Source organism: Alligator mississippiensis, chromosome 13, assembly GCF_030867095.1.
Source record: "Alligator mississippiensis isolate rAllMis1 chromosome 13, rAllMis1, whole genome shotgun sequence".
Lineage (NCBI taxonomy): Eukaryota > Metazoa > Chordata > Crocodylia > Alligatoridae > Alligator > Alligator mississippiensis.
In genome coordinates this window covers 10,917,501-10,943,217 of record NC_081836.1, presented here as the reverse complement: position 1 = coordinate 10,943,217, position 25,717 = coordinate 10,917,501, and the positions used below count along the sequence as shown (strand labels likewise).

The following is a 25,717-nucleotide window of genomic DNA, read 5'->3' as shown; positions in this document are numbered from 1 at the left end:
AAGAATGAACAGTTAAACAGCAGGAATTTGTCACACGGTTGCATTACACGTTTGTAAGTTAAAGCCTTGTTCATTTCTCCAAACAGAGACTGAAAACTGAGAACCAAGATTTCCTCTGTAGCTCAGGCCAGAAATGCATATAGTCTGAAAAGTTAATGTTGGTAAAAATATGCATGTATGTTAAATTACCAGTTCTCATTTCCAGTACAAGTTTGTTGCGTGTGTACTTTATGCCATTTTACTGCTTCACACAGTGGGAATCCCTTTTTTTTTTTTTTTTTTTTGAAGGTGGTTCCACAATCATGGACCAAGATAGAACTTCTACAAGGGCATCTATATTTATTTTGGATAGGTAATATTAATAAAATAAAAAGTAAGGTTTAGCCAAAAGTCAAACAGGTTCCCTGGCATCAAAGAAATTGATGAGAAACATTTTAGGGCTTATTTTTTTTTCACTTTTTCATCGCAAAAGATAAAGAATTTTCATGATTACTGTTATGGTTTTTTCACAACTTTGCTTATGTCCGTTACAAATTATTGATGTATTTATTAATTTTGATTTGGAAATATCAAAACCAAATACTTGGTTTACAGTGCTTTGTAAAAATCTAAGCCAAGTAGTGTTATAGTAGATGTGAAAGGTAGAGTAGAGACTCAGTTTTGAATGGCAATCATACTAAGATTGTAGCAGAGCCCAAAGTTGCATCTTAACCAGACCGCCCTCCTTTTCTTCTACCTCTAAAGCAAAGTTTAATAGGAAGACAAGCTTTTATTAGGATTGTCCTTTACTGATAGACATTTGGAATTTAGTTGTTTTTTTAGTCTCTTCAGCTCTATTATTCTTGCATGTTTATTCATTTGCAAGACTCCAAGTAGGTTTCATGCAAAAGAAACTGAAAAAAAGTCAAGATTATGAAGGTGACAGGTACTTTAAAATTCCTGATCTGTCCAAAAGTATATGATGGCATTTTAAGCAAGTGGGGTGCTTCTCTTCCTGATTCAAGCATCTTTTGTCCATTGCCTTAATCAAAATGAGATTGACCTTCAGGCACAGAGCAAGTATTGTATTTACTTAACTCATTGAGGACAGTGATGGTATTTTCAGGGCACTTAATTTGCAGTGACTTTTGGCTGGATTCTTGTGTATTGTGTGTATCTAGAGAGTGTGTTCTCAGTGCACTTAAGGATTGCTTGCTCAGCTTAAAACCTGTAAGTAGATATTTTTCTGCATTTTCATTGAACTAAAGTATTTGACTAACCTTGTGAAGCTTGCTGGTAATTAAGTCAATCAGTAGTAACTCAGAATGATAATCAGCTCCCCAAAGGGGTTGCTTTGATTTTAATTGTTCCTAATCTAGCTGTGATGAATCACCCCAACAATTTAATCTTGTTCAAATACTGTACCTCAAATATGTCACTAAATTTCATTAGAAAAAAAGTCATTCTTGAAACCCCCCTGTCCTAGCTAGACAAAAGCTGCAGTACCCTGTCTGCCACATAGTGTTTATGACATGGCTGTTCACACCTCTGAAGGAAGCAGTACACAGCCTGGATCCCAGCTTATTTTGTCAGATTTGCTGAGTGTCAGATTTTGTAAGAGGGAGAAGCAGGGCTTCCACAGTAATAAATAGACATACACACACCTGCAAGAGTGTTCAATAGTTTCAGGACAGGAGGCAGCTGATAAATAGGCTTAAAATTAAACACCACAAGTGCCAGTGCTGAATTTAGTCTGCTATAATAAACTAAAGTTGAAGTTCTAAAGTTTAGTGTGGGCATCCTAATGTACTCTTCCTTCCTTGCCTCAGTAAGGAAAGTCTCTATTAATTCCTTGACCTGACAGGATCACATTCTGCCATCAGCTGTTGCTCTTACAGCAGCAAAATGCCTAGAACACTATTGTTAAGTTTCTTGGGGCATGAGCCAGGCATATAGTTCTGGTTATTAATTTACTATAAGATTAATTTGAAATTTGATGGTTGATTATTTTGCAAGGTTAGTCCAGAGTGTTGCTGGAAGATATGCAAATAATAGAGGCTCCAAATGAGTGCTTTAATGCTAAATATTAGGCTAAAGGAGTGTTCAGGTGCTTTATGTAATGTTTTTAAATGGCTTTACTTTTTTTTTAATCCTGCTTCATAGGCAAGCACTGGAGCTATTTTAAGGACTAAACATAAATTCAGCTTAAAATCATTCATGTGTCAAGGAAGTTTCCTATTCAGATGGATTAAATGTCAGCTAGGATATACTGTTGTCACATTCAGCATGGGATTTACAGCAGATTCCAGCTGGGGCTTTTGTAGGCAGGGAGAATATTGTATTTCAGGGAAACCATTTTAAATTTATTCTGTTTATATGACAGAAGATTAGCAGCTGTCAGGGCATTTTGTTAGTGTCAGGGTTGAAGTGAGGTACTTGTTTTATTTTGACCCAAACACTTCTAGGACGCTGGGAAAGGAGGGAGGGGTATGTGCATGTGCACACTAGATTTTGAAATCTTGAGTATTTCATAGACTAGAGAAAGTGTCAGATTGATAGAAAAAACATTCTTTGCCCTCTAGCAAACTGTTCTTGGGCACTATCGATGTTCATGGCTTATTATACTGAATAAAGCAATTGAGACTGCAGAAGTTGAGCTCATTATGTATTGTATAAAGTATTTGGTCTAAGAACTCTGTTTAACAATGTATTTGCCTATGGGCTGTGCCAAATATTTCAAATGCTGGCTTGAATTTTTGGCGGTGCTAGAAAGACATCCAACATCAAGTTGGTGCAGAATGACCTCCAGGTTGCAAACTATTGCCTCCAGTGGAGAGCTGAGAGTAAGAGCCATTGTTGGGATATGGCCTGTAGCCTATTCAGGAATCAAGTTGACTCAGAAGGGAATTAGATGCTTTTATCAAGCTCTGAGAAGTATTTCTGTTTGTTCAAGACCTGGCTGTTTGGTTCTGTCACTTCTGTATCTGCATTTTGTAGTCCTGTAATGTAAGTAGTCTTAACAGGTCAAAGCTTGTACTTCCGCAGTATTTTCACCCACCCTGCAGTGAAAGGTGGATTTGCCATATTGGGTATAAAGGAAGGGCAGGTACTGTTCAACATTTCACATACTTCATAAAAGGCAGTTCTGGTAGATGGGTATGAGTAACATAGTTCTCCTTTAGGTTAAAGATGACAGTGCATAACACTTGCAATAGCAAGTATTTAGATCTTAACATCCTGCTTAATATTGGTCAGGTAACTTTAATGCATACAGCAAGGCCTGGCTTATGCTTAGCGTTTGCCACCTAACTGTTTTGGTCAGGGCACAATGCTTCAGCTGCCCCCACCAGCACAGCTATGAGGGAGTTGCAGCTATATCAGCAATGTTCTTTGCTTGATCAATTTTAAGCTATGTTGGCAAAGTAACTTTTGCTGCTGGGAGCTGACTCCACTAGGGAAGTTTGTATTTAAAAAAAGAATATCATGAAGAGTGCAGAACGCATTTGCCAATTTGGCCATGGTGGCCAGCAGACCCAGACTCATCCTGCCAAAAGCACTGCTTTTGCTATAATTGCCTAGTTAAGTGCCTCCATTAGGGCCTTTGGTGGTATAAGAGTCAGAATTCCCAGCCCTAACATTGTAGTCTAAATCAGGTGCAGTGTGGTAGGGCTGCGTGAAGCTTTGGTAGTGGATTCGATTTGGCAGCTGAATCCGAATTGAATCAGGAGACCCTTTAATCTCTCAGAGTCAAATCAGAACCCTCCGAATTGGTTCGGAAAGATTTGACTATTCGGACAGACACAGCTTTAAATGTTTTTCTACATGCTTCAAGGTACCAGGCAGGTTGTGAACACTGAGATGGTGGGGCGGATGGAGCATCCCATAGGAGTGTGTGTGGGGGTGGGGGTCCTCAGCACACTCAGCAGCAGACCTGCAAGTGGACCAGAAGCACTTCCAGTCCACTTCTGGGGAGCACACGCCCTCTCCCCCCTCCCCCCCCCCAGCTCAGCAACTGGTGCCTCCTGGATCTGGGGAGGGGGCACCCAGGGTCCCCCACAGCTGATCACCAAGCTGAGAGGGTGTGCCCTCCCCTCCCTGCACATTCAGCGGCAGACCCAGAAGTGGTCCACTTCTGGGTTTGCAGCCGAGCACGTGGGGGGTGGCCCCTGTGCTCTTGTGGGATGGTCCATCCACCCCACCATCGCAGTGTTCATGAGCCACATCTGGTACTTCGAGGTACGTAGAAAAAACATGTAAAGCTGTGTCTGTGGCAGAATCACTGATTCTCTGAATTAGCATCAAATCTTCAGATTTAGATTCATCTGAATTGAATTGGGACAGCGATCCGAATCATTGAATTGAATTGCTGTCCCCGTATGGGGCCAAATCCGAATCGAATACACCCCGCTTTGCATACCCCTACAGGGTAACTCTGGGTCCTACTTTTGCCTGCTGAAGTCAGTAAAGCACTTACACAGTCATCTGACCACCAGCTTCCACTTGCAAAGTCTACATTGTCCATGGCTGTAGTCAGGGCTGTCCCTAAGGGGGTGCAAATTGGGGCAACTGCCTGGGGCCCTGTGGACCTGGGCCAACTTCATGTCCGTCTGCTCAACACTCCCCCATCGCCGCGTCTGGGCCCTGCACAGGTTGATTTGACCCAGGCCCCACACCATGCTATGGTTGTCTCTGGCTGTAATATAACTGTTGGAATTCTCATCTTTTCCATTAAAAATACATATTTTGATGCATTAACCCTAACAAGTGAAACAGAAGGGTGACACTCTTGTTCTTACGCTTCCTTTAAACCTGTTTATTTGTATTGTTATTTGAGGCAAGAGGTTTCATAATCAGTATATCAGAAACCCTATTTAACTTATGTTCACTATACTTGTAGGACGAGTTTTTTGCAGAGACGCTGGACACTTGAACTTCCCCTTGTCTTTATTTGTTGCTGGTTGGGATCAGTTTCTGACCACAACTGAGCCAAAGTAAAAAACCCCCACTGAAGTCATACAAATTTAGTATATAAAAAAAAAAAAGTCATGGCTCAGAAACAGATTTTCCTCTTATTGTCCTGTCGTCTCCCCCTCCCCCTTTCATAGCATTGAACATGGCACAAACTATATCCTGAAGTTATGGATGCCAACTCTTGCAGTCATAAGTGTACATTTTACCATGAGTATATTAATAACCAGACAACCTTGACATTCAGGGAGAATGGCATTCTGTTCATTTCAAATCCAGAGTGGTAGAGTGCTTACAAAAGCTAAACTATAATGCACCTTAACCAGCTAATTATTTTGCTACCTATAGTGTAATGAAATGTAATGTAATAAGTTGGATTTTCTGTTTAAAGCTTCACAAGAGCTACAGTAAATGGGCAAAGTGTTCAACATTACAGTAACTGTGTTCAGCTATGTTCACGTAGAACCCTTTCCACTCCATATGTGGAGGGATAAGTCTCATTACCAAATAAGAAAGAGCTGTCTAGCATCTACGCAGTACTGAATTTGGTGCATTTCTAATGTATGCCTGTTCATAGGTCATAGCATACCCTACTAGTTTTAATTGAGGAAAGATAGCTATAAGAATGTTTGAAGCCAGACCATGTTGAACAGCCCTGCTAATATTTGGAATAGAAACTAAATAACACTTTAGCGTGGCAGTAATAATGCTTCACACCTGCTGAGCTGGAATCACCTAGCCACCATAGAGAGGAAAGAAAGATTAAAGATTGCAGTACTTTAATAGGTAGTCCAAAACTGCTGAAGCCTAACAGCCCATCAGTCTAGCATGGCTAAGATGCAATTATTTCTGTGGTCAGCAGCACACAATGGAGTAGTGTGACTAGTAACATATCTGGCTACCTTTCATTTCCCTAGTTTAAGTGACAAGGTACCTGTTTAACTGGATCAATTGGGGGAATAGCCTTCATCAGAGTTTAGGTTTGTGTCTCTGAAGTTATAGCAAAGTAAAGCCACCTTTCTACCATGCTTAAATAGTGAAACACCCTTTTCTTATACACTGCACCATGAATTATCTCTAGAGCAAGTCCAACATACTTCATAGTAGTAGTCCCAGTCTGTACCCAAATCTCCCTTAAGCTACTACCTTTTTTTTCTTCCAGGGGTGTCAGTCTCATCTCCTTTCCAGTTCAATGCTTCTGCATCGGGTAATTCTTGGATGACAGGCTTGTGCTAATTTATTGATGATGAGGCCCCTCCCTCTCCTGGAGGCTTCTGGGACCAAGTGGTTAATTTGAGGCAGCTGCTTAAATATCTCAGATGACTATTAATTGCCATTTATCTAGCACCTGTTTTGTCTAAGTTTGTCTTATACTGAATGAATATGAACACAATTTCACTTTTTAGTGGGGGGGTGAGGGGAGAGTTGGAATTTACAAGTACATATTTTTTTTACATATTTACGCTAGATAATTTAGTTAAATGGCTAGTGCAAGGGGCAGCCAATTATCCTGGACTTCTGATTTATTCCTTTATTTTTTGTATCCACTGTAAATGTCTGTAACATATTTCAAAAAGTGTGTCTGCCATACAAGTACAATAGATATGTTTCACCCAGGTATTCCTTTTTTTGCTGTAGGTTGTTTCGTTTCTAGTGAAAGTAACTTCTTGTTTACAGTCATCACTGTTGTAACTCTTCTTTTTCTTACAGTAAAACTACTCCCAGCCAGATCCTTGGTATACACTCGACTATAAATATAGCCAGTAATTGGCTATAAAGTACTAGAAGTGCACAGATTTTCTCTGTTGTCTGGAAGGCCTCTTTGCATTTATTTATTTTTCCAGGTTATCTCATTTTTTTGGTTAAATTAGTAAAAAGATGTGTTTACTGCTCTTCCTTTTGAAGCTGGGCCACTGGACAGCTGAGAATACAAGTCATGAGGTCACAAGGAGGAGAAAGGAGCCTGTTTCTGTAGCACAGTAGTTGGAGAAATATATCGGAAGAAGGAAATAATGGATTTTAGTCTCTCTCGTAGCAGTAATGGAGAATAGCCACTAATCTGGTCTACAGTTTAGGGATAAGCTTCTCTGTCCTGTTAAGTGGGAGGGTTTGGGTTCATAGCCATTCAGTGTGAGGCAGGCTTAAGCCTCAGGTCTCTCACTTGCTGGGGGAATGCTCTAACCCTGGGGCAGCCATTTTTTAGCACTGGTTTGTAGCATACCTGCCAAAAAGGTTGGCTCCCCTCTAATTTAACTCTTGGCCTATTGGACAATAGGTGCATGTCTCCTTTCCATGAAACTAGGGGCCAGACTTTATTTTACAGGTTCAGTGCTGAAGTGGTACTGAGGCATCTAAACATGATCCTCTTCCACCTTGCTTACCTTTCTGAAAACTATTAATGCATTTACTTTTATATCAGGCCTTCATTTTAATCTTGAGACTGAGTGGCAAGAAGGACAAACCACCACCTTGTGTTAATGGATTTCCATGGTTTTAAATAGGGTGGAATAAAATCACGATTAGTTGCCTAAGTACTACATAGGGACCTGATAGTTGAAATAGGATCTGCCATTATGTGTTGTGAATTGCCTTTCATAGAATCATAGAAAATTAGGGTTGGAAGGGACCTCAGGAGGTCATCTAGTCCAACCCCCTGCTCAAAGCAGGATCATCCCCAACTAGATCATCCCAGCCAAGGCTTTGTCTACCCAGATTTTAAAAACCTCCAAGCATGGAGATGTCATAACCTCTCTGCGTAACCTGTTCCAGTGCTTTACTACCCTCCTAGTGAGAAATTCTTCCTAATATCCAACCTGAACGTCCCTTGCTGCAACTTGAGACCCTTGCTCCTTGTTCTGTCATCTGCCACCACTGAGAACAGTCCAGCTCCATCCTCTTTGTACCACCCTTCAGGGAGTTGAAGGCTGCTATTAAATCCCCTCTCAGTCTCTTCTCTAGACTAAATAAGTCCAGTTCCCTCAGTTTTTCCTCATAAGTTATGTGCCCCAGCTCCTCACATTTTCTTTTCCCTCTGCTGGACTCTCTTCAATTGGTCCACATCTTTTCTAACACCAGACACAGTACTCCAGGTGTAGCGTCACCAGTGCTGAATAGAGGGGAATAATCACTTCTCTTGATCTGCTGGGGACGCTTCTACCAATGCAGACCAGTATGCTGTTAGCCTTCTTGGCAACAAGGGCATACTTGGCTCATATTCATCTTATTGTCCACTAATCCCCAGGTCCTTTTCTGAAGAGCTGCTGCCCAGCTGGTCAATCCTCAGTCTCTACCATTGCATGGGATTGTTCTATCTTAAGTGCAGGATTTTGTACTTGTCCTTGTTGACCCTCATGAGATTTCTTTTGGCCCAATCCTCCAATTTGTCTAAGAGGATTTGTCACTGAATCCTAGCCCTATCCTCCAGCATATCTACTACTCCTCCCTGGCTTGGTGTCATCTGCAAACTTGCTGAGGGTGCACTCTATGCCATCTTCCAGGTCATTGATGAAGATATTGAACAAAACTGGCCCCGATACTAACCCCTGGGGCACTCCACTTGATACTGGCTGCGGACTAGATTTTGAGCCATTGATTACTAGCCTCTGAGCCTGATGCTTCTGCCAGTTTCCTATCTACCTTACAGTCCATTCTTCCAGCCTGTACTTCCTTAGCTTGCCTGAGAAAATGTTGTGGGAGACCTTATCAAAAGCCTTGCTAATCAAGGTATATCACATCCACTGGTCTCCCCTCATCCACAGAGCCAGTCATCTCATAAAGGCCAGTTGGGTTGGTCAGGCATGACGTGCCCTTGGTGAATCCATGCTGACTGTTCCTAATTGCCACCTTCTCCTCCAAGTGCTTAGAAATGGGTTCCTTGAGCATCTGCTCTATGATTTTTTTCCAGGTGATGAGCTGAGGCTGACCAATCTGTACTTCCATGGATCCTCCTTTTTCCTTTTCTTAAATATGGGCACCATGTTGGCCCTTTTCCAATCATGCAGGATCTCTCCTGATCACGGTGAGTTTTCAAAGATGATGGCCAGCAGCTCTGCAGTCACATCAGGCAACTCCCTCAGCACCCTCAGGTGTATCCCATACAGCTCCATGGACATATGTATGTCCAGCTTTTCTAAATAGTCCCTAACCTGCTCTTTTGCCACTGTTGGCTGCTCACCTTCTCCCTAAACTATGCTCCCAGGTGCAGTAGTCTGGGGGCTGACCTTGTCTGTGAAGACTGAGGTGAAAAAGGCATTGAGCACTTCAGCCTTTTCTGCATCCTGTGTCACTAGGTTGCCTCCCCCATTCAATTAGGGACCCACACTTTCCCTGATCTTTCTCTTGTTACTGACGTACTTGTAGAAACCCTTCCTGTTACTCTTCCCTTCCCTTCCTAGCTGCAACTGCAATTGCACTTTGGCCTTCCTGACTTCATCCCTGCATGCCCGAGCAGTACTCTTATACTACTCCCTAGTTGTTTGTCTAACTTTCCACCTATAAACTTGCTTTTTGTGATTTAGTTTACTGAAGAGTTCCCTGCTAAGCCACTACAAATACAAGTAATTATCCTTGTATTTTGCAGAGTTTTTTTTACCCTACAGCAGTGCATGTGTAGGCATTGGCATGGCTGGCTGGGGCACAAGGGTGCTTCAGTGTGGGGGTTGCCTGCTGGCTAGCCCTGCACTAGAGCACCCTCATGCCCCTGCCAGTCTCTGGTGCATGTTGAACTAGATTGGAGCAGCCCCCGGCTGGCAGGCTGACTCCCCTGGCCTCCTGCCAGCTTGGGCTGCTCCAACCTGGCTCAGTGTGCTGCGCTCCTGGGCACACGTGTAAACACAGTGCCTGTGAATTGATAAATTCCAGTGCCATATGCACCAGAGTTTATTGCTTCTACTTAATTGCCACAGGGTGGCAAATACAGTGAGACCACAGTGTATTCTATCTCATTTTCATGTTGTTTTGGGGGAAAAAATTAACGAATGGTGCATGACTTGCAGGTATTAAGTGTTTCAGCTCATTAAATTTTTTAAGGTACATGTGCTTAAAATCAAAATGTGGATATTGGTCATGAGAAGTGTGGGGTTGAGTATTCCATTTTGTCTTTTTTGGTATGGTAGCAGGAAGAACTGTTGGTGATTTTTGCATGATAAGTTCATGAAATGCCACTGATAGCTGACAGGTAGTAATAGTGTAGCTCTTTACAATGTATTTACTTGTGAGTACTGGGTTTCAGAGGCATTGACATACCTGTCGTGTGCCCTTTAAAGTTTTTTCACACAAATTAATAGAGCAACAAACTGACTGCAGCTTCTCATATTTGAAGTCTAGGTAGATTTTTGCTGAGATAGAATTAATTAATGGTAAGAAATTGGCAAAAAAATTGGGCTACTTAAGTGCTGAATAGTAGAGAGAATGTCAGGGTGTATGAAAAGAAACAGCTGTCATGTTATTCCTTACTTTATAATAAACATATTAGATTAGATCTTTAAAATAATACACTTTTTTTTTTTAAAGTGAATTTGGTACACAAGATGTGTGTAAGGCCTTTTGACAGGAATGGAAAAACAACAGGTGCTACATTGGGAACAGAGAGAACACTAGTTCTCCTTATTTAGTGGGCTTGCAAACTTGTCATTTAAAATTAATGATCCCAGATGCAATCTATTCATCTGTTCTTTGCCTTAGTGGTTGGTTAATATTATAATGAAAAAATGAGTTTTGCTTGCCTCTCAAAAGCTACTCTATTAATGGATGACTAGAATTTCATAAAGATAGTATCATAGAAAATTAGGGTTGGAAGGTACCTTATGAGGTCCTCTTCTAGTCCAACCCCCTGCTCAAAGCAGGACCATCCCCAACTAGATCATTCCAGCCAAGGCTTTGTCTAGCTGGGTCTTAAAACCTCCAAGGATGGAGAGTCTACCACCTCTCTCGGTAACCTGTTCCAGTGCTTTACTACCCTGATGAGAGTTTTTCCTAATATCTGACCTAATTGCTGCAACTTGAGACCCTTGCTCCTTGTTCTGTCATCTGCCACCACTGAGAACAGTCCAGCTCCATCCTCTTTGTACCACCCTTCAGGGAGTTGAAGGCTGCTATTAAATCCCCTCTCAGTCTCTTCTCTAGACTAAATAAGTCCAGTTCCCTCAGCCTCTCCTCAGAAGTCTTGTGCCCCAGCCCCCTCCCCACTTTTGTTTCTCTCCTCTGGTCTCTCCAGCTTGTCCACATCCTTCCTGTAGTGGGGAGCCCAACACTGGGTACACTGCTCCAGATGCAGCCTCACCAGTGCCAAATAGAGGGAAATAATTGCTTCCTTTGATCTGCTGGCAATACTGTTGTCTAATGCAGCCCAGTATGCTGTTAGCCTTCTTGGCAACAAGGACACACTGCTGGCTCATATTCAGCTTATTGTTCATTGTAACCCCCAGGTCCTTTTCTGCAGAGCTGTTGCTTAGCCAGTCAGTCCCCAGCCTGTACTGGTGCATGGGATTGTTCTGTCCTAAGTGCAGGACTTTGCACTAGTCATTATTGAACCTTATGAGATTTCTTTTGGTCCAGTTCTCCAATTTGTCAGTCTCCCTGAATCCTAGCCCTACCCTCCAGCGTATCTGATACTCCCCCCCCCAGCTTGGTGTCATCTGCAAGCTTGCTGAGGGTGCACTCCATCCCATCTTCCAGGTCATTGATGAAGATATTGAACAAAACTGGCCCCAATACTGACCCCTGGGGCACTCCACTTGATACTGGCTGCGAACTAAATGTCAAGCCATTGATTATTACCCTTTGAGCCTGATGATGATCCAGCCAGTTTTCTGTCCATTTTACAGTCCATTCATCCAAGCTGTAGTTCCTTAGTTTGCTTGCAAGAATGCTATGGCAGACTGTATCAAAAACCTTGCTAAAGTCAAGCTGCTCTCCCCACATCCAGAGCCAGTTATCTCATCATGGAAGGCAGTTAGGTTGGTCAGGCATTTCTTGCCTTTGTGAATCCATGTTGACTGTTCCTAGTCACCTGCTCCTCCAGGTACTTAAGAAAGCATTCCTTGAGGACCTGCTCCGTGATTTTTCTGGGGACTGAGGTGAGGCTGACTGGTCTGTAGTTCCCCAGATCCTCCTTCTTCCCTTTCTTAGAGATGGGCACTATATCTACCCTTCTCTGATTGTCCAGGACCTCCCCTGATCACCACAAGTTTTCAAAGATAATGGCCAGCAGCTCTGCAATTGCATTGGCCAACTTACTCAGCACCCTTAGGTGTATCATGTCCAGCCCTATGGACTTTTACGTGTCTAGCTTTTCTAAATAGTCCCTAACTTTTTCTTTTGCCATTGTTGGCTGCTCACCTTCTCCCCAAACTGTCGTGCCAGGTGCAGTAGTCTGGGAGCTGACCTTGCCTGTGAAGACTTAAGGTAAAAAAGGCATTGAGTACTTCAGCCTTTTCCACATCATCTGTCATTAGGTTGCCTTCCCCCATTCAGTAAGAGACCCACACTTTCCCTGACCTTCCTCTTGTTGCTAACATGCTTGTAGAAACCCTTCTTATTACCCTTCACATCCCTTGCTAGCTGCAACTCCAATTGCACTTTGGCCTTCCTGACTTCATCCCTGCATGCCTGAGCAGTTATCTTATACTCCTCCCTACTCGTTTGTCCAAGTTTCCACTTATAAGCTTCTTTTTTTGTGTGTTTTAGCTCACTGAAGAGTTCCCTGCTAAGCCAAACTGGTCTTCCACCATACTTGCTAGTCTTTCTAAGTATGTAGAAACTAATGAGTTGTTTATGCCAGGAACAGGTCTTTTTTATATACACCTCCCTTTTGCATATGAATATACAGATGAAAACATAGCCAGCCAATTTTTTTAAAAATTTTGAATAAAATAAAAAGCATGGAATATCAAGAAACAAATATTTATCTTTCTATTTAAGTAGTGGCTCAAAATTGGAAAATTCAAAGATGGTGCCATTGAATTGGTTTTCAGCATTTTAAAACCGTTTATTTTAACAAGTTGTTTAAAACCTGTTTCATGAATCTTATATTTTGTTTTCTTTTTAGTTAACAAGCACAAACCATGGATTGAAACAACGTATCATGGTATAGTTACGGAAAATGACAACACGGTACTCTTGGATCCACCTCTAATAGCCTTGGATAAAGACGCACCTCTTCGCTTTGCAGGTACAAAAATATATCTGTAGATGTTTTATATCTAATGGGAATTTTTGGTTGTCTGTTACGTAGCATTTTTCCCTGATGACCTATAACTTAACCTTCTTTAGGACTTTTTCAGGGCACGTGTTGGCCCATGGTCCCAGATGATGGTGGTTTGTTTATAACTCTTCTAAAGAAGAAGTTACTATATATTTAGGAATAGAAATTCCATGCCAATTTTTCATTTATTTTCTCTTTGCATGTTTCTTACACGGACACTAACATTGTCTTAAATACTTGTGTCCAGTCTCCACATTTCAGACCACTCAACATAGAAAAACATTCCTCAGGAAAGAGTTCTCTTATCATTCTCAAGAGAGCTCACAGGTTGTTGGTTTTTTGGGCTTTTTTTAGTTTTGGTTTGTGTCTTTCTTCACTAATAGACTGGAGGGGGCTCATGATCAATTGTTATTTTCACTACTAAAATTAATATTGGGCTCCTTCTGTGCTGTATTTTGACCAAGGTGTTCTGCAGAAATCCAAACTTTTCTGTTGTGGGTTCATTCAGCAGTTTTTGATATTTAAAAAAAAAATGGATGTCCTTTTCTACCCTTAGAGCTGCGATTTCTACTAGTTAGAGTTTATTCGTATATATCACAGATGAAACATGGAAGAATTTCTTAGTTATCTATGTCTTTCTACCTAAACATGAAGTTAACACTTTGAAGCTGCTTAAAAATCTTTATCCCATTGGAATGGACAGTTTGCTAAGGATCCTTCAGCTGTGATAGCATTAAAGATCTTCACTCAGTCTAGAGCAGCAATCCCTCCTGCAGCTTGGAAAAGAGACTATTTCTATACCCTGCTAAGTAGCCAAGCAGAAATCTTTCTGTTTTTGGAGTGCCTCAGTTTCAGTATGGAAATGAATAAACATTCTGTAAACAGGAAGTTGAAGGTGACTTGGCTGCTTCCTATTGAAGGGCAGAAAATCTGCTCACAAAATAGTATTTTGTATCATGTACACTGCTGTAATTGCCTGTTTCTTATTGCTGATTTTAAATATACATTTTTTGTAAATCGCATCTAGTTATTTACATTATGGGAACATGTGCAGGTCTAAAATCGTACACTCTCTCTCTCTCTCTCATATATATAAGATGGTGTCTGTCCCAAAGGGCTTGTAATCTGTATATGTAAATAAGATAAATATTGGGTGGGATGGACCCGTATTATGATGGGGAACTGAAGCAGTGTGTGTGATTTGCCTAAGAAGTGTTTGAAGAATCACACAATCATGGAAAATTAGGGTTGGAAGGGACCTCAGAAGGTCATTTAGTCCAATCCCTTGCTCAGAGTAGGACCATCCACAACTAGATCATCCCAGCCAGGGCCATAAAAACCTTTAGGGATGGAGATTCCACCATTTTTCTAGGTAACCTGTAATAGTGCTTCACCACCTTACTAGTAAGTTTTGTTTTTTTTTTGGTTTTTTTTCCCCCCCCCTAATATCCAATTTAAACCTCTCATTGCAATTTGAGACCATTGTTCCTTGTTCTGTCATCTGTCACCACAGGACAGTCTAGCTCAGGAGTGAACAATTATTTCAGCTGTACAGCCACTTAATGAGTTTTGGAAAGCTGTCGAGGGCTGGAAGGGTAGCCCCACCCCCTGGTCACCATTTTGGGATCAGAAGTTCTGCCCCATAACCCCTTACCTTTGCCCTGGGAGTCCATCCCCTTGCCCCAAAAAGTACTCCTTTTCAGAGGTGGGGGAGAGGGTCCATCTTGGAACCAGAATAAAAACAAAATCATATAGTAAAAATAGGGTGGCCACATTTTAAAATGTAAAATGTGAGATTCCTTCCCCCCCCCCCCTCCCAGCGGCACAGCTGGAGTCAAGCAGTGCCAGGGGTGGATGTGGGTTGCCTGCTGCAGGCTTGGGACTCCCCACCCTGCTGCTTTTCCCCCTGGAGCCCTGCACTGGCCATGTGCCCCCTGCCTGCCTGGCAGCAGTAGGTGGCACAGCTCCATGCCACTGCTGCTCCCACTGTTGCTGGGCAGGCAGAGGGCTTGTTGCCGTGGCTTTGCAGGGCCCCTTGGTAGGATGGGGAGGCCCAAACCTTCAGTGGGCAGCCCACATGTGCCTCCACACCATGCACAAATGTAGGGGGCATGTGTGGGGGGGTGGTTGGGGGAGGTGTATGACGGGGGGGTGTGTGTGTGTGGCGGGGGTTTTAAGAGAGTGTGGCTTCATGTGTTTGTGGGGGGGCATGGGATATATTGCTGGGGTGTGTGTATGTGGGGGGTGTGTGGCTGCAGTGTGTGGGTGTGTAGGGTTTGTGGGATGTGAAGGGGGGTGGGGGGGAACCCCCATACACACTCCCCCCCCACTCCTCTCCACCCATGGTACACAGCCCCTGCTGCCAACAGGCCCTCTGGGTGCTTGTGGCCCACGCAGGCATTGCCACCTGACAGCACATGGCTCCTGGTCAGAGTTGCACATGGCAGCAAGGCACATAGCAAGGCCAGCCTGCCTCTATTGTGCGAGGCTCACCATGGCACGTGTGCAGTTCCCAGGGATGTGCGATGGAACTGGCTCTCACGTGCAGCTGCCAGGACTCCGCCAGAAATGGCAGGGAGCCCTGTCTCCTGTGTCTATGGCAGCAAGGAGCGGGGAAGGCAGTCAGCTTCAATGCATGGGGCTTCCCCTGGTGGCGCAAAAGTGCTGGAAGCTGCACATGCACTGCAGGAAGCTCTGTGTGATACAGGTGGGCCAGCCTGGCTGCGCTTTTTGCCACCATGTGCAGCTCTGGTGACAGCTGCGTGCTGCCGGGCAGCAGTGCCTGTGCGGGCCACAAGAACCCCGAGGGCCTCTGTCTGCTGCTGTCGCCAGCGGTGGGAGCTGTGTGCCAAGGGGGCGAGCGTGTGGGGATGTCCCCTCACACCCTGCCCAACTGAGTTCCTTGCTCTTGCCACCCCCCTAGGCACAGTCTCCACCCTTGTGCTGGCTCCAGCCTCACGCTCTCTACCCCCACTCAGCTGCATATCCTCTTCTCCCCGCCCCCACTGCAGCTCCTCCCAGCCCCACCACTTCCCTTCCTGGTTCCTGGAGCAATTGCTGCAGGAGGGAGGTGAGAAGGAGCCGCTGGATGCCAGCAAAGCCAAACAGGGCCCCCGGTGGCTGCAGCAGTGGCAGCAGCAGCCCCACCTGGAAGCTGCCTGCTGGCTGGGCTACAGCCCTTCTGTGCACAAGGGTGAGAGCGAAGTGCATGGGCTGGGTGGGGTACAGTTAATTGGCGGGAACCCGCAGGCCGGGTGGAATTGTCTGATGGGCTGGCCCTGGCTCACGGGCTGTATTCTGTGTGCCCCTGATCTAGCTCCATCCTCTTCGTAACCACCCTTCAGGTAGTTAAAGGCTGCTACCAGATCCCTTCTCAGTCTTCTCTTCTGCAGGCTAATTAAACCCATTCCCTCAGCCTCTCCTCAAGTCATATGCCCCAGTCGTCCCCCTCCCCCCCCCCAACCATTTTTGTTGCTCTCCACTGGACTCTCTCCAACTTGTCCACATTCTTTCTATAGCGGGAGTCCAAAACTGAACACGGTACTCCAGATGTGGCCTCACCAGTGCAGAATAAATACTTCCCTCAGTCTGCTGGCAAAACTTCTAATAATGCAGCCCAATATGCCATTAGCCTTGGCAACAAGGACACACTGCTCACTCATATTCATCGTATTGTCCACTGTAACCCCCAGGGACTTTTCTGCAGAGTTGCTGCTTAGCTAGTCAGTTCCGAGGCTGTAGTGGTGCATGGGTTTCTTCCATCCTAAGTGCAGGACTTTGCACTTGTCCTTGTTGAACCTCATGAGATTTCTTTTGGCCCAATCCTCCCATTTGTCTAGGTCGCTCTGAATCCTATCCCAGCTCTCCAATGTATCTATTACAGCTTGGTGTCATCCACGAGTTTGCTGAGGGTGCACTCCATCCCATCTTCCAGATCATTAACAAAGATATTGAAAAAAAATGGGCCCAGGACTGACCTCTGGGGCACTCCACCAGTTGCCAACTAGGCATTGAGCCGTTGATTACTACCCATTGAGTCTGACAATCCAGCCAGCTTTTTATCCACCTTACAGTCCGTTTATCCAACCCATACTTACTTAGCTTGCTTGCAAGAATGCTGTGGGATACGGTATCAAAAGCTCTGCTAAAGTCAAGGTATATCATATTCCCTGTTTTCCCTGCATCCACATAGCCAGTCATCTCATGATAGAAGGCAATCAGGTTGGTCAGGCATGATGTGCCCTTAGTGAATCCATGCTGACACTTCCTAAATGCCGCCTTCTCCAAGTGCTGAGAAGTGGATTCTTTGAGGACCTGCTGCATGATTTTTCTGGGGACTGAGGTGAGGCTGACTGAACTGTAGCTCCCCAGTTCCTCCTCCTTCCCTTTCTTAAAGATAGGCACTATATTTGCCCTTTTCCAGTTGTCCGGGACCTCCCCCGATTGCCACAGAGATAATGGCTAGCAGCTCTGCAGTCACATCAGCCAACTTCCTGAGCACCCTTGGATGCATTGCATCCAGCCCCAGCCCCATGGACTTGTACATGTCCAGATTTTCTAAATAGTCCCTAATCTGTTTTCACCTTTGTTGGCTGCTCACGTTTTTCCCAAACTGCTGCCTGGTGCAGTAGTCTAGGAGCTGAGCTTGCCTGTGAAGACCCAAGTAAAAAAGGCACTGATTATTTCAGCCTTTTCCTCATCTGTCACTAGGTTGCTGCCCCCATTCAGTAAGGGACCCACACTTTCCCTGATCTTTGCTGACATGCTTGTAGAAACCCTTTTTGTTACCCTTTATGTCCCTTGTTAGCTGCAACTCCAGTTGTACTTTGGCTTTCCAGACTTGATCTCTGCATGCCTTAGCAATATTCTTATTCTCCTCCCATGTTTTGTCAACGTTTCCATTTCTTGTAAGCTTCCTTTTTGTGTTTAAGCTCACTGAAGAATTCTCTGCTAAGCCAAGCTGGTCACTTGCCACATTTGCCATTCTTCCTGCACATTGGGATGGCTTGTTCCTGGACTCCCAGTAAGGTTTCTTTAAAATACAGCTAGCTGTCCTGGACTTCTGTCCCCCTCAGTGGCCTCCCAGGTGAATCCTGCCCATCAGTTCCTGGAGGGAGTCAAATTCTTCTTTTCTGAAGTCGTGTCCATACTTGGGGAAGATGATGTGGCCAGTCACCGTACTGGCGCAGCCGCTGTCTAGGGCAGTCCACCCTATCTCGCCACAACTTGTTGGGGAAAAAATCAGATGTAATAAGCGGGAGACTGCCCATTTAATACCCCAATGTCAAAGGAGTTTACACACGGCTCTGACCTCCACTTACCATGTCCCAAGCCTAGCAGATAGCATGCAAATTTATAGTTGGTCTGGCAAGAAGCCAACCCAAACTCTGCCGTTTCTGGACCTCTTAGTCGTCTCATGCACACTACCCCCTCTTGCAGGGCCTCTTTCATGCTGCCCTTCACTGTGCCGCTCCCAACCCACCCTGCTCCTATGAGCGGCCATCAGGCTTGCCTACCTACACTCTAGGCAGTCCCCCCACAGCCCTTTGGATGCTTCCTGCAGCCTGCTCTATGGGTGACATTCCTTATGCCTAACACTAGGCTGACTTTAGCCACAAGCCCCTCTCCAGGTACTTGGCTCTTCCTGCCCCCTTCTTGGGGCCACTCTCTCCCCCTCACTGGGGCCAACTCTATGCCCCCCCCCCTTCTGGGAGCTTGGGGTTTTACAACCCAAGGGACTCAGGTGCCTGTGTCTCAGCATGCCTGGCCCCATTGTCTGTTCTATCACCACTGAGTTGTGGGGGCTGGAGTTATAAGGCGTCCCTACTCGCCATTCACTGGGGGGCAACTGGACTGGCACTTCTGGGGGACTACCCTGCCACGAGGAGTTCCACTAGGCTTTCCTACTTCAGCAAGGTGGAGTTTCAAGTCATACCCAGGACCAGGAGCCTCCAGCCCTCCCCATAGCTCCTGCTCTTACCTCCAAGGTGTTCCTGAGCAGCTGCTTAGCTGGGTGCTGTCTTTTTGGCTGCCAGCAGCAGACTGCCCCCTCAGCCTTGAGGGCCTGACCTAAAATGGAGTCTGCTCAGCTCTCCCCTCCAGTCACATGGTTGTTACTGGGCCATGTGACAGCCACTTCAGGGCTGGTCTGCACCTGCTGGCTACCCTGCTGTCACTCAAAGCCCTTCAGGTGACAGGCACCAAAGGTGCTCTGGCACGATATTCTATTGCTCTCCTTTCTTCCTTTTGTCAGGATCCTGAACTCGGTCATCATAGCCACTGCTACCCAACTTGCCATCCACTTCTATATCCCCCATCAATTCTTCCCTATTTCTGAGCAGTAGGTCAAGAAGAGCATGACTCCTAGTTGGTCTCTGCAACACTTGCACCAGGAAGCTGTTTCCAACTCTCTCCAAAAACTTCCTGGATTGCCTGCGCACTGCTGTATGGCCCTCCCAGCAGATGTCAGGGTGATTTAAAGTCCCCAATGAGAACCAGGGCCTGTGACCTGGAAACTTCTGCTAGTTGTCTGGAGAAGCCTCATTTGCCTCCACCTCCTGGTCTGGTGGTCAATTGCACACACCCACCACAACATCATCCTTATTGCTCCCCCCTCTAACCTTAACCTGGAGACTTTCAACAGGCCTATTTTCCAGTTTCATACTGGAGCTCTGAGCAATTATACAGCACAACTCGCCCTCCTCCTCTTCTTCCCTGCCTGTCCTTCCTGGACAGTTTGTACCTATCCATGACTGCTCCAGTTGTGCAAGCTCCCACCACGTCTTTATTATTCCAGTCACATCATAGTTCAGTGGTGATACGTATGGGGTTCATATGCACCCCCTGAGAGTGTTGGTGCACCTACTGACAGGCAGAGCTCCCTGCTTAGGTGATGGGCAGGGGGGGCAGGCGGGAGTGCCGGTGGCCCCCGTGCAAGCACCGTCCAGGGAGTGGGAAGTGCTGCTGGCATTTCTGGGAGTGCTGGTAGCATGGAGACTTGGTTCCGGCATGCGTGTCCGTCTGTCCCCCCTTGCCCAGACGGCAAGATTGACTGTGGAGGACTTCCCCCCACTTCAGGTTGCTGACTGGCTGCTGGGGGGCACGTGCCCCCCTCCCCCCCCCCCGACTCAGGTGACACCAATCCAGTCACCCATGTCATAATTCCTTGATTGTGTAGTACTTCCAATTCTTCCTGCTTGTTTCCCAGGGTCTCTGAATTCATATATAGACATCTGAGGTGACTAGCTGATTGCCCTGTTTTCTCAGGAAGAATGAGGCCTCGCATTTTGTCCCCTCCTGCTTCTGTATCCTCTAGGTCCCCCGCTTCTCTACTTACCTCAGAATCCAGAGCGTGAAGCTAGATCTGGTTCATCCTATGATGCTTTAGCCATAGGCTATGCTGATGCTCTCAAACCATGTAGAAACTAATGCAGGAGAGACTGGCTTGAAACATAGGTTGTGTTTCACTTTCCACATGGGAATGACTGATATAATTTTTGCTGGCTCATCCAAATTTGTTCAGCATACTCTTTCTTAATACCTACATTTTAAGGATACTGTAACCCGGGGCGGGCAATTATTTCAGGCGGAGGGCTGCTTACCCAGTTTTGACAAGCTGTCAAGGGCTGCATGGGTATCCCCACCCCTTGACAGAGGCCCCGCCCCTGGTCACCATCTTGGGACCAGTGTTCTAATAATGTCTTGGCACCAATGTCTGTGAGCCAGCGCCGGCGAGGCCCAGAGCAGGTTACAGGTTGGCAGGGGCCTGTGGAGCCAGGCTGGGCTGTGCTAGCAAGGAGTGGGGGAAGCTGGCCCGGCTCCATAGAGCCGCTGCTGGCTGGGACCCTGTACTCCTGCCACCGTGCTCTGGGCCCCTCCGGTGCTGGCCCCGGGACACCGGTGCAGGCCCCATGTTCCCGCTGGCTCCTGCGCCTGCTCACACCCAGTGCCCCCCCAGTCTCATGGTACAGGCCGGGGGCAGCGTGCAGCCCAGACCCCGCAGTTGCTGGTAGGGAACGAGCTGGTGCTGAGCCCAGAGAAAGGCGGCCCCTCCCCTGCCTTGTGGCTGGTACTCCCTGCTGCAGCTGCTCACAGTCCGTGCAGGGCTATCCTGAGCAGGCACGGGCAGCTCCATGCGGGATACGAGCGACTGCAGTGCGGGGGGCACCAGGTGAAGGGCCGCTTTTTCTCCACGCTCAGCAGCAGCTTGTAACCTGCCCCACTGCCAGCCTGGGCCCCGTGCCGGCTCCAGGCTTGCCCGTTGGGGCTGCGTCATGGCGGCAGCAACTGCTTGGTGTGGAGGAAAGCCCGCCCTGGGCTTGGTGCGCCAGGCAGTGTTTGCTGCGGCTGCCCTCCTGGAGCTCATGCACTGGGCAGCACAGAGGTGGTGGTGGCAAACACTGCCCGGCACGGCAAGCCGGGGGGGGGAGGGGGCGTGCTTTCCTCCATGCCTAGCAGCTGTTGCCACTGTGCACAGCCCCAACGGATGAGCCTGGAGCCAGCGCAGGGCTCAGGCTGGCAGCGGGGAGGGTTACAAGCTGGTGGACAGTGCCCTGCACTGCAGCTGCTCACAGCCCACATGGGGCTGCCTGCACCTGCTCAGGACAGCCCCACGCAGCCTGTGAGTGGCTGCAGCAGGAAGCACTGGCCACGGGGTGGGGGAGGTGCAGCTTTTCCTCCGGATCCTTCCCTGCCCGGGGTCCTCCCCTGCCCTTCCCCCCCCTCTTACCTGTGCAGTCACATGGTCTCAGGCCGGAAGCCCCTGCTGGGGCGCTCGGCTGGAGGGCAGGCCCAGACAGGCCTGCTGTTGCTGTAGCTTGCCGGGGCTTCCCCTGGGTCCTACTGGCCCTGGCTCCTGTAATTTTTGATAGGAACCAAAGACAGATAAATATAAATTTTCTAAATATTTTAGGGGCCCCTCGGGCTGGATAGAATGGCCTCCTGCAGACCGTATTTTGCCCACCCCTGCTGTAACCGGTATATAAATATCCCAGATTATCTCTTTGGTTGGCTTAAATATTGGAGAACTATGTTTTGAAGGAAAAAAACTGGTGTGTTTAGGTCTCTTAGTTAAAATAGTTAACACAGTCCTGAACTAGATGTTTGTCTGCAGAATCTTGCTTGATGAAGGCAAATCATAGTGAACCAAGAGTCCCTGGAAAATAGCTAAGACTAGCAGGCTATTGAATATATTAGACCTTGTCCATTTTAGGAACCTTACTTAGCAATCTTGCTACAATGAGGTAATTTGAAGACAGTCTGGCAAAGTAAGCAGTCGACCGAAATGTTCATCATCATAATTGCATCATATGTTATGGTTTTATGGAGACACTGGTCACTATTTCATATTTAAGGTTGTACTTAAAGCAACCTTTTTGTTGCTTTATTGTAGGAATGGTATAATTATCTCCAAATCAACCATTACAAACTCAAGAAATTAAGAGTTAAATCTACGTTTAAGAAATTCAAACATGTCAGGGTATTGAAAATGTACAGTTAAGGTATTTGGACAACATTTTTTTCTGTAATCTAGGTCATTTGTTATGAGCTGTAAAAACACATCTTTCCCAAATGGATAACACCTATTCTGTAAATACAGAATGAATTATAAGAATTGACTAGTTATAGTTAAATTCTACTCAAACCAATTAAAAACAAGGTCCTTAAGGACTTAGTGCTTTCTTATTTGTCACAAATGACCTTAATAAAATAAAATTATTCAAAACTTCTTTGTAGATAAAAGTAACAGAAATTTTATATATAGATTATATTTGAATTAGTTGTAATTTAGTTGTTAATAATTGTCTCTGGTTTTTATGACTAGAGACTGGGTCAGATCACACATTTTTCTGCAGAGCAAATATCCATACTGTCTTTCTCTGTGCATTTCCAGTACCTGTTTCAATTAAGTGTAACCATCTCTCCAAATCTCCTTTATTTGTGATATATCCATATATCTCCAAATTATATATAGATATATAAAATCTCTTTTATTTTTAAACTGCATTTTTATTTAGTTTATCCCAGAATTAATGGGACTGTGTTTAAATTTACCATAATCTTTGAACAGTTGATTTAGCAAGAACAGTTAGCAAATTCAGAACAGAGTTCTAACCATTCTTCCACTTCTTAATCTCCTCAATTACGTATAACTAACCTTTTCATCACAAGGGAAAATAATGTTCTTCAGGATTGTTTTTAAGGAAAGTATATAAAGTAATTACCAGTGTGTTCCTTCCGTGATGACTTGTCTTTGTATTCCAGTCCATTTGTACTTGGAATCCCATCTTGGCTTGCATGTTTGGGCAGAAAGTGTATTAAATAAAAATTCACCTAACAATGACATAGAAAGATTGGCCTGCCATCCCACTGATTAGAAAATGATAGGACTTCTTACTGTTATAAAATAGTTGCAATTTAACAGTATATTGTGGACTATGAAAGCAACAATTCATCGCTTCTGCTGGGCAGTAAATGTCCTGGTATGTGTTGTGTATAATGAAGCTTTAAAAAGCAGCCTGCAGGATGTCTTCAAATGGGATGTTAAATTTGTAGAGGACAATTCAAGGTTATACCATCATGTTCCTTTAAAAAAAACAAAAAAACACTTCTGTGCATTACTTAAACCAACTTATGTAAACCAGCTTTACCCAAATTACCTGCAACTATTATGAGTTGATATTTGTTTATAAATTTAAACGTACATTTATACTTTGGGCTTCCAGAATATTGAAGTTAGCAAAGTACTAAAGATATTTTGTGGGGAAGAGGGGGGTGTTACCATTTATCTGAATGGTTGGGGGAGATTTTAGACCACGCTTTCCAGCACCAAGTTCTAAGGTCATCGGTGTCAAAATGACTCGGATCCTAGACTCTGTTTGTACAAGACATACATAAAGTTTACAGACTTGTAGCTTTAAATATGAGTCTGTTATCTGAAGTGCATAAAATCTGGATGACAGATGCGTTATGAGAGCTTGTAAAAGTACTTATTTGGCATTAAATTGGACAATACTTTACTTTCTTTTTGGGTAGTGAAGAAGTGGGTGTGGTGTTGAATCAGCATTAGCGACTTATTCAGGATAATACGTGGTGGTTTACTCATGTCCTAGAACAGAGAATAGTATTGTCATTGTCCAGTATCACTGATGTGGGTGCTGAAGAGTGAGAAGCCTATTAGAATAATGACAAAATGTTTTCACAGCTGAAACAAAGAGCTTGCAGATTTAATTGTCCTTTTCAGCTGTAAGTAGTACAGTATAGACTTATATTAATTAAAATGCACATTTTTTTTGGTTGTCTTGAAAGGTTGAAGTTTTAATTAAATGTTCCCACTAGCTGGAATTAAAATGCTTCTGAAATGTACAGTATTTGATTTAAAAAATATTTTAAGGTAATGGGTTTTTTACCACTTTGAGCATAAACCACTCACATGTGCTGCATAAATTCCAGAATTGTAGGGAAAAGAAAGGTATTATGTTACTATTCATTATATAGTTCTGCTTGTTTGTATTTCTCCATGGGAAAGTTCCTGAAATTATGACACATTCAAATAAGCCCAGGTGTTTAGAAGTAAATGTGATTATCCAGATACCTGATTTCAGGATAATTTGCAAGCTCAAACATCTGGTGTATAGTGCATAAAAAGGCAGGAATCTGGATATGGTCATAGTGCGTTGCCTTGTCTTGCTTTATGATCTCAAAGAAACCCCTTTGGAATCAATCTGGCTGATAGCATTCTGTTTGTGGTAATGCCTGGGAGGATGATTATTGAAGGTCTGCAGTGCACCCACTAAAATCCTTTCTGCATTACAAATTCAGCTGAGTTGGAACGTGGTCATAAAGTGAGTTCTCCCTGAGATGGTTTAAAGCTTAATTATATTTTGCAGTCTAAATGAGATGAAACTATGTTTTAAATCCATGCCAATATCTTAAATTCTTAACGTCCAGTGCAGTAAGAAACGACTTTCATGGTTAGATCAAACCATGGGGCCACCAGGTCCTATGACATGTTTGAGTTTGCAGTGTTGATAAAACCCCAAATGTGTTTAAAGTGGTGAACTGTTTGAGACCATACTTGCTGGAGTAATGTGTTTAAGTTAAAACAAAAGCTAAGGGCGAGTCATTCTTAAACTACGTGACTTGGTTTCGTCCTCAGTAATAAACAGGACTCTAGGATTTTTGTGGGGGCTAGGGATCTTTGTGTTTAGAGAATGCATGTGCACTTGTGCAGCATTTCTACTTATTCTCTTTAAAAATATCAGACCTCTGTCAGCCTCTGCCGGGAGATGTACATACCTCACATGTTCCAGTGGGTGACTGCTGATGCTGTATCTTCATGCTGCACTGCCAGCCCTTGTTTGTTCAGGGCTGGGAACCGTGCTGACGTGTTGTCTACAGCAGGCTGATGCATAATGCAGCACTCAGCTGGATAGTGGCTCTGAAATTATAGGTTGAGAAGATGAATGGCATGGCTTGTCACAGAAATGGGCACTGGCCTTGTCATATCTAATTACTGGACATAATTAGATAAGTTTATGTGAATACATGGGCCAGTTTCTAAGTTAG

The 25,717-nt window shown here is 44.8% G+C and overlaps 1 protein-coding gene across 5 annotated transcripts in view; it reads left to right on the top strand.

The window, feature by feature from the left end:
* CLSTN1 (calsyntenin 1) overlaps positions 1 to 25,717 on the top strand; it is a 62,690-nt gene that overhangs the window by 6,193 nt on the left and 30,780 nt on the right. For 4 of the 5 annotated variants that reach the window (XM_059716403.1, XM_059716401.1, XM_059716402.1 and 1 more), the window contains exons 1-2: positions 8,908 to 8,965; positions 12,995 to 13,117. In XM_059716403.1, the coding sequence (XP_059572386.1) occupies positions 8,914 to 8,965; positions 12,995 to 13,117 (175 nt within the window). In that variant the 5' untranslated portion in view covers positions 8,908 to 8,913. Of the gene's footprint in view, positions 1 to 8,907; positions 8,966 to 12,994; positions 13,118 to 25,717 lie in introns of those variants that run through there. The other variant, XM_059716404.1, reaches the window with a different exon arrangement.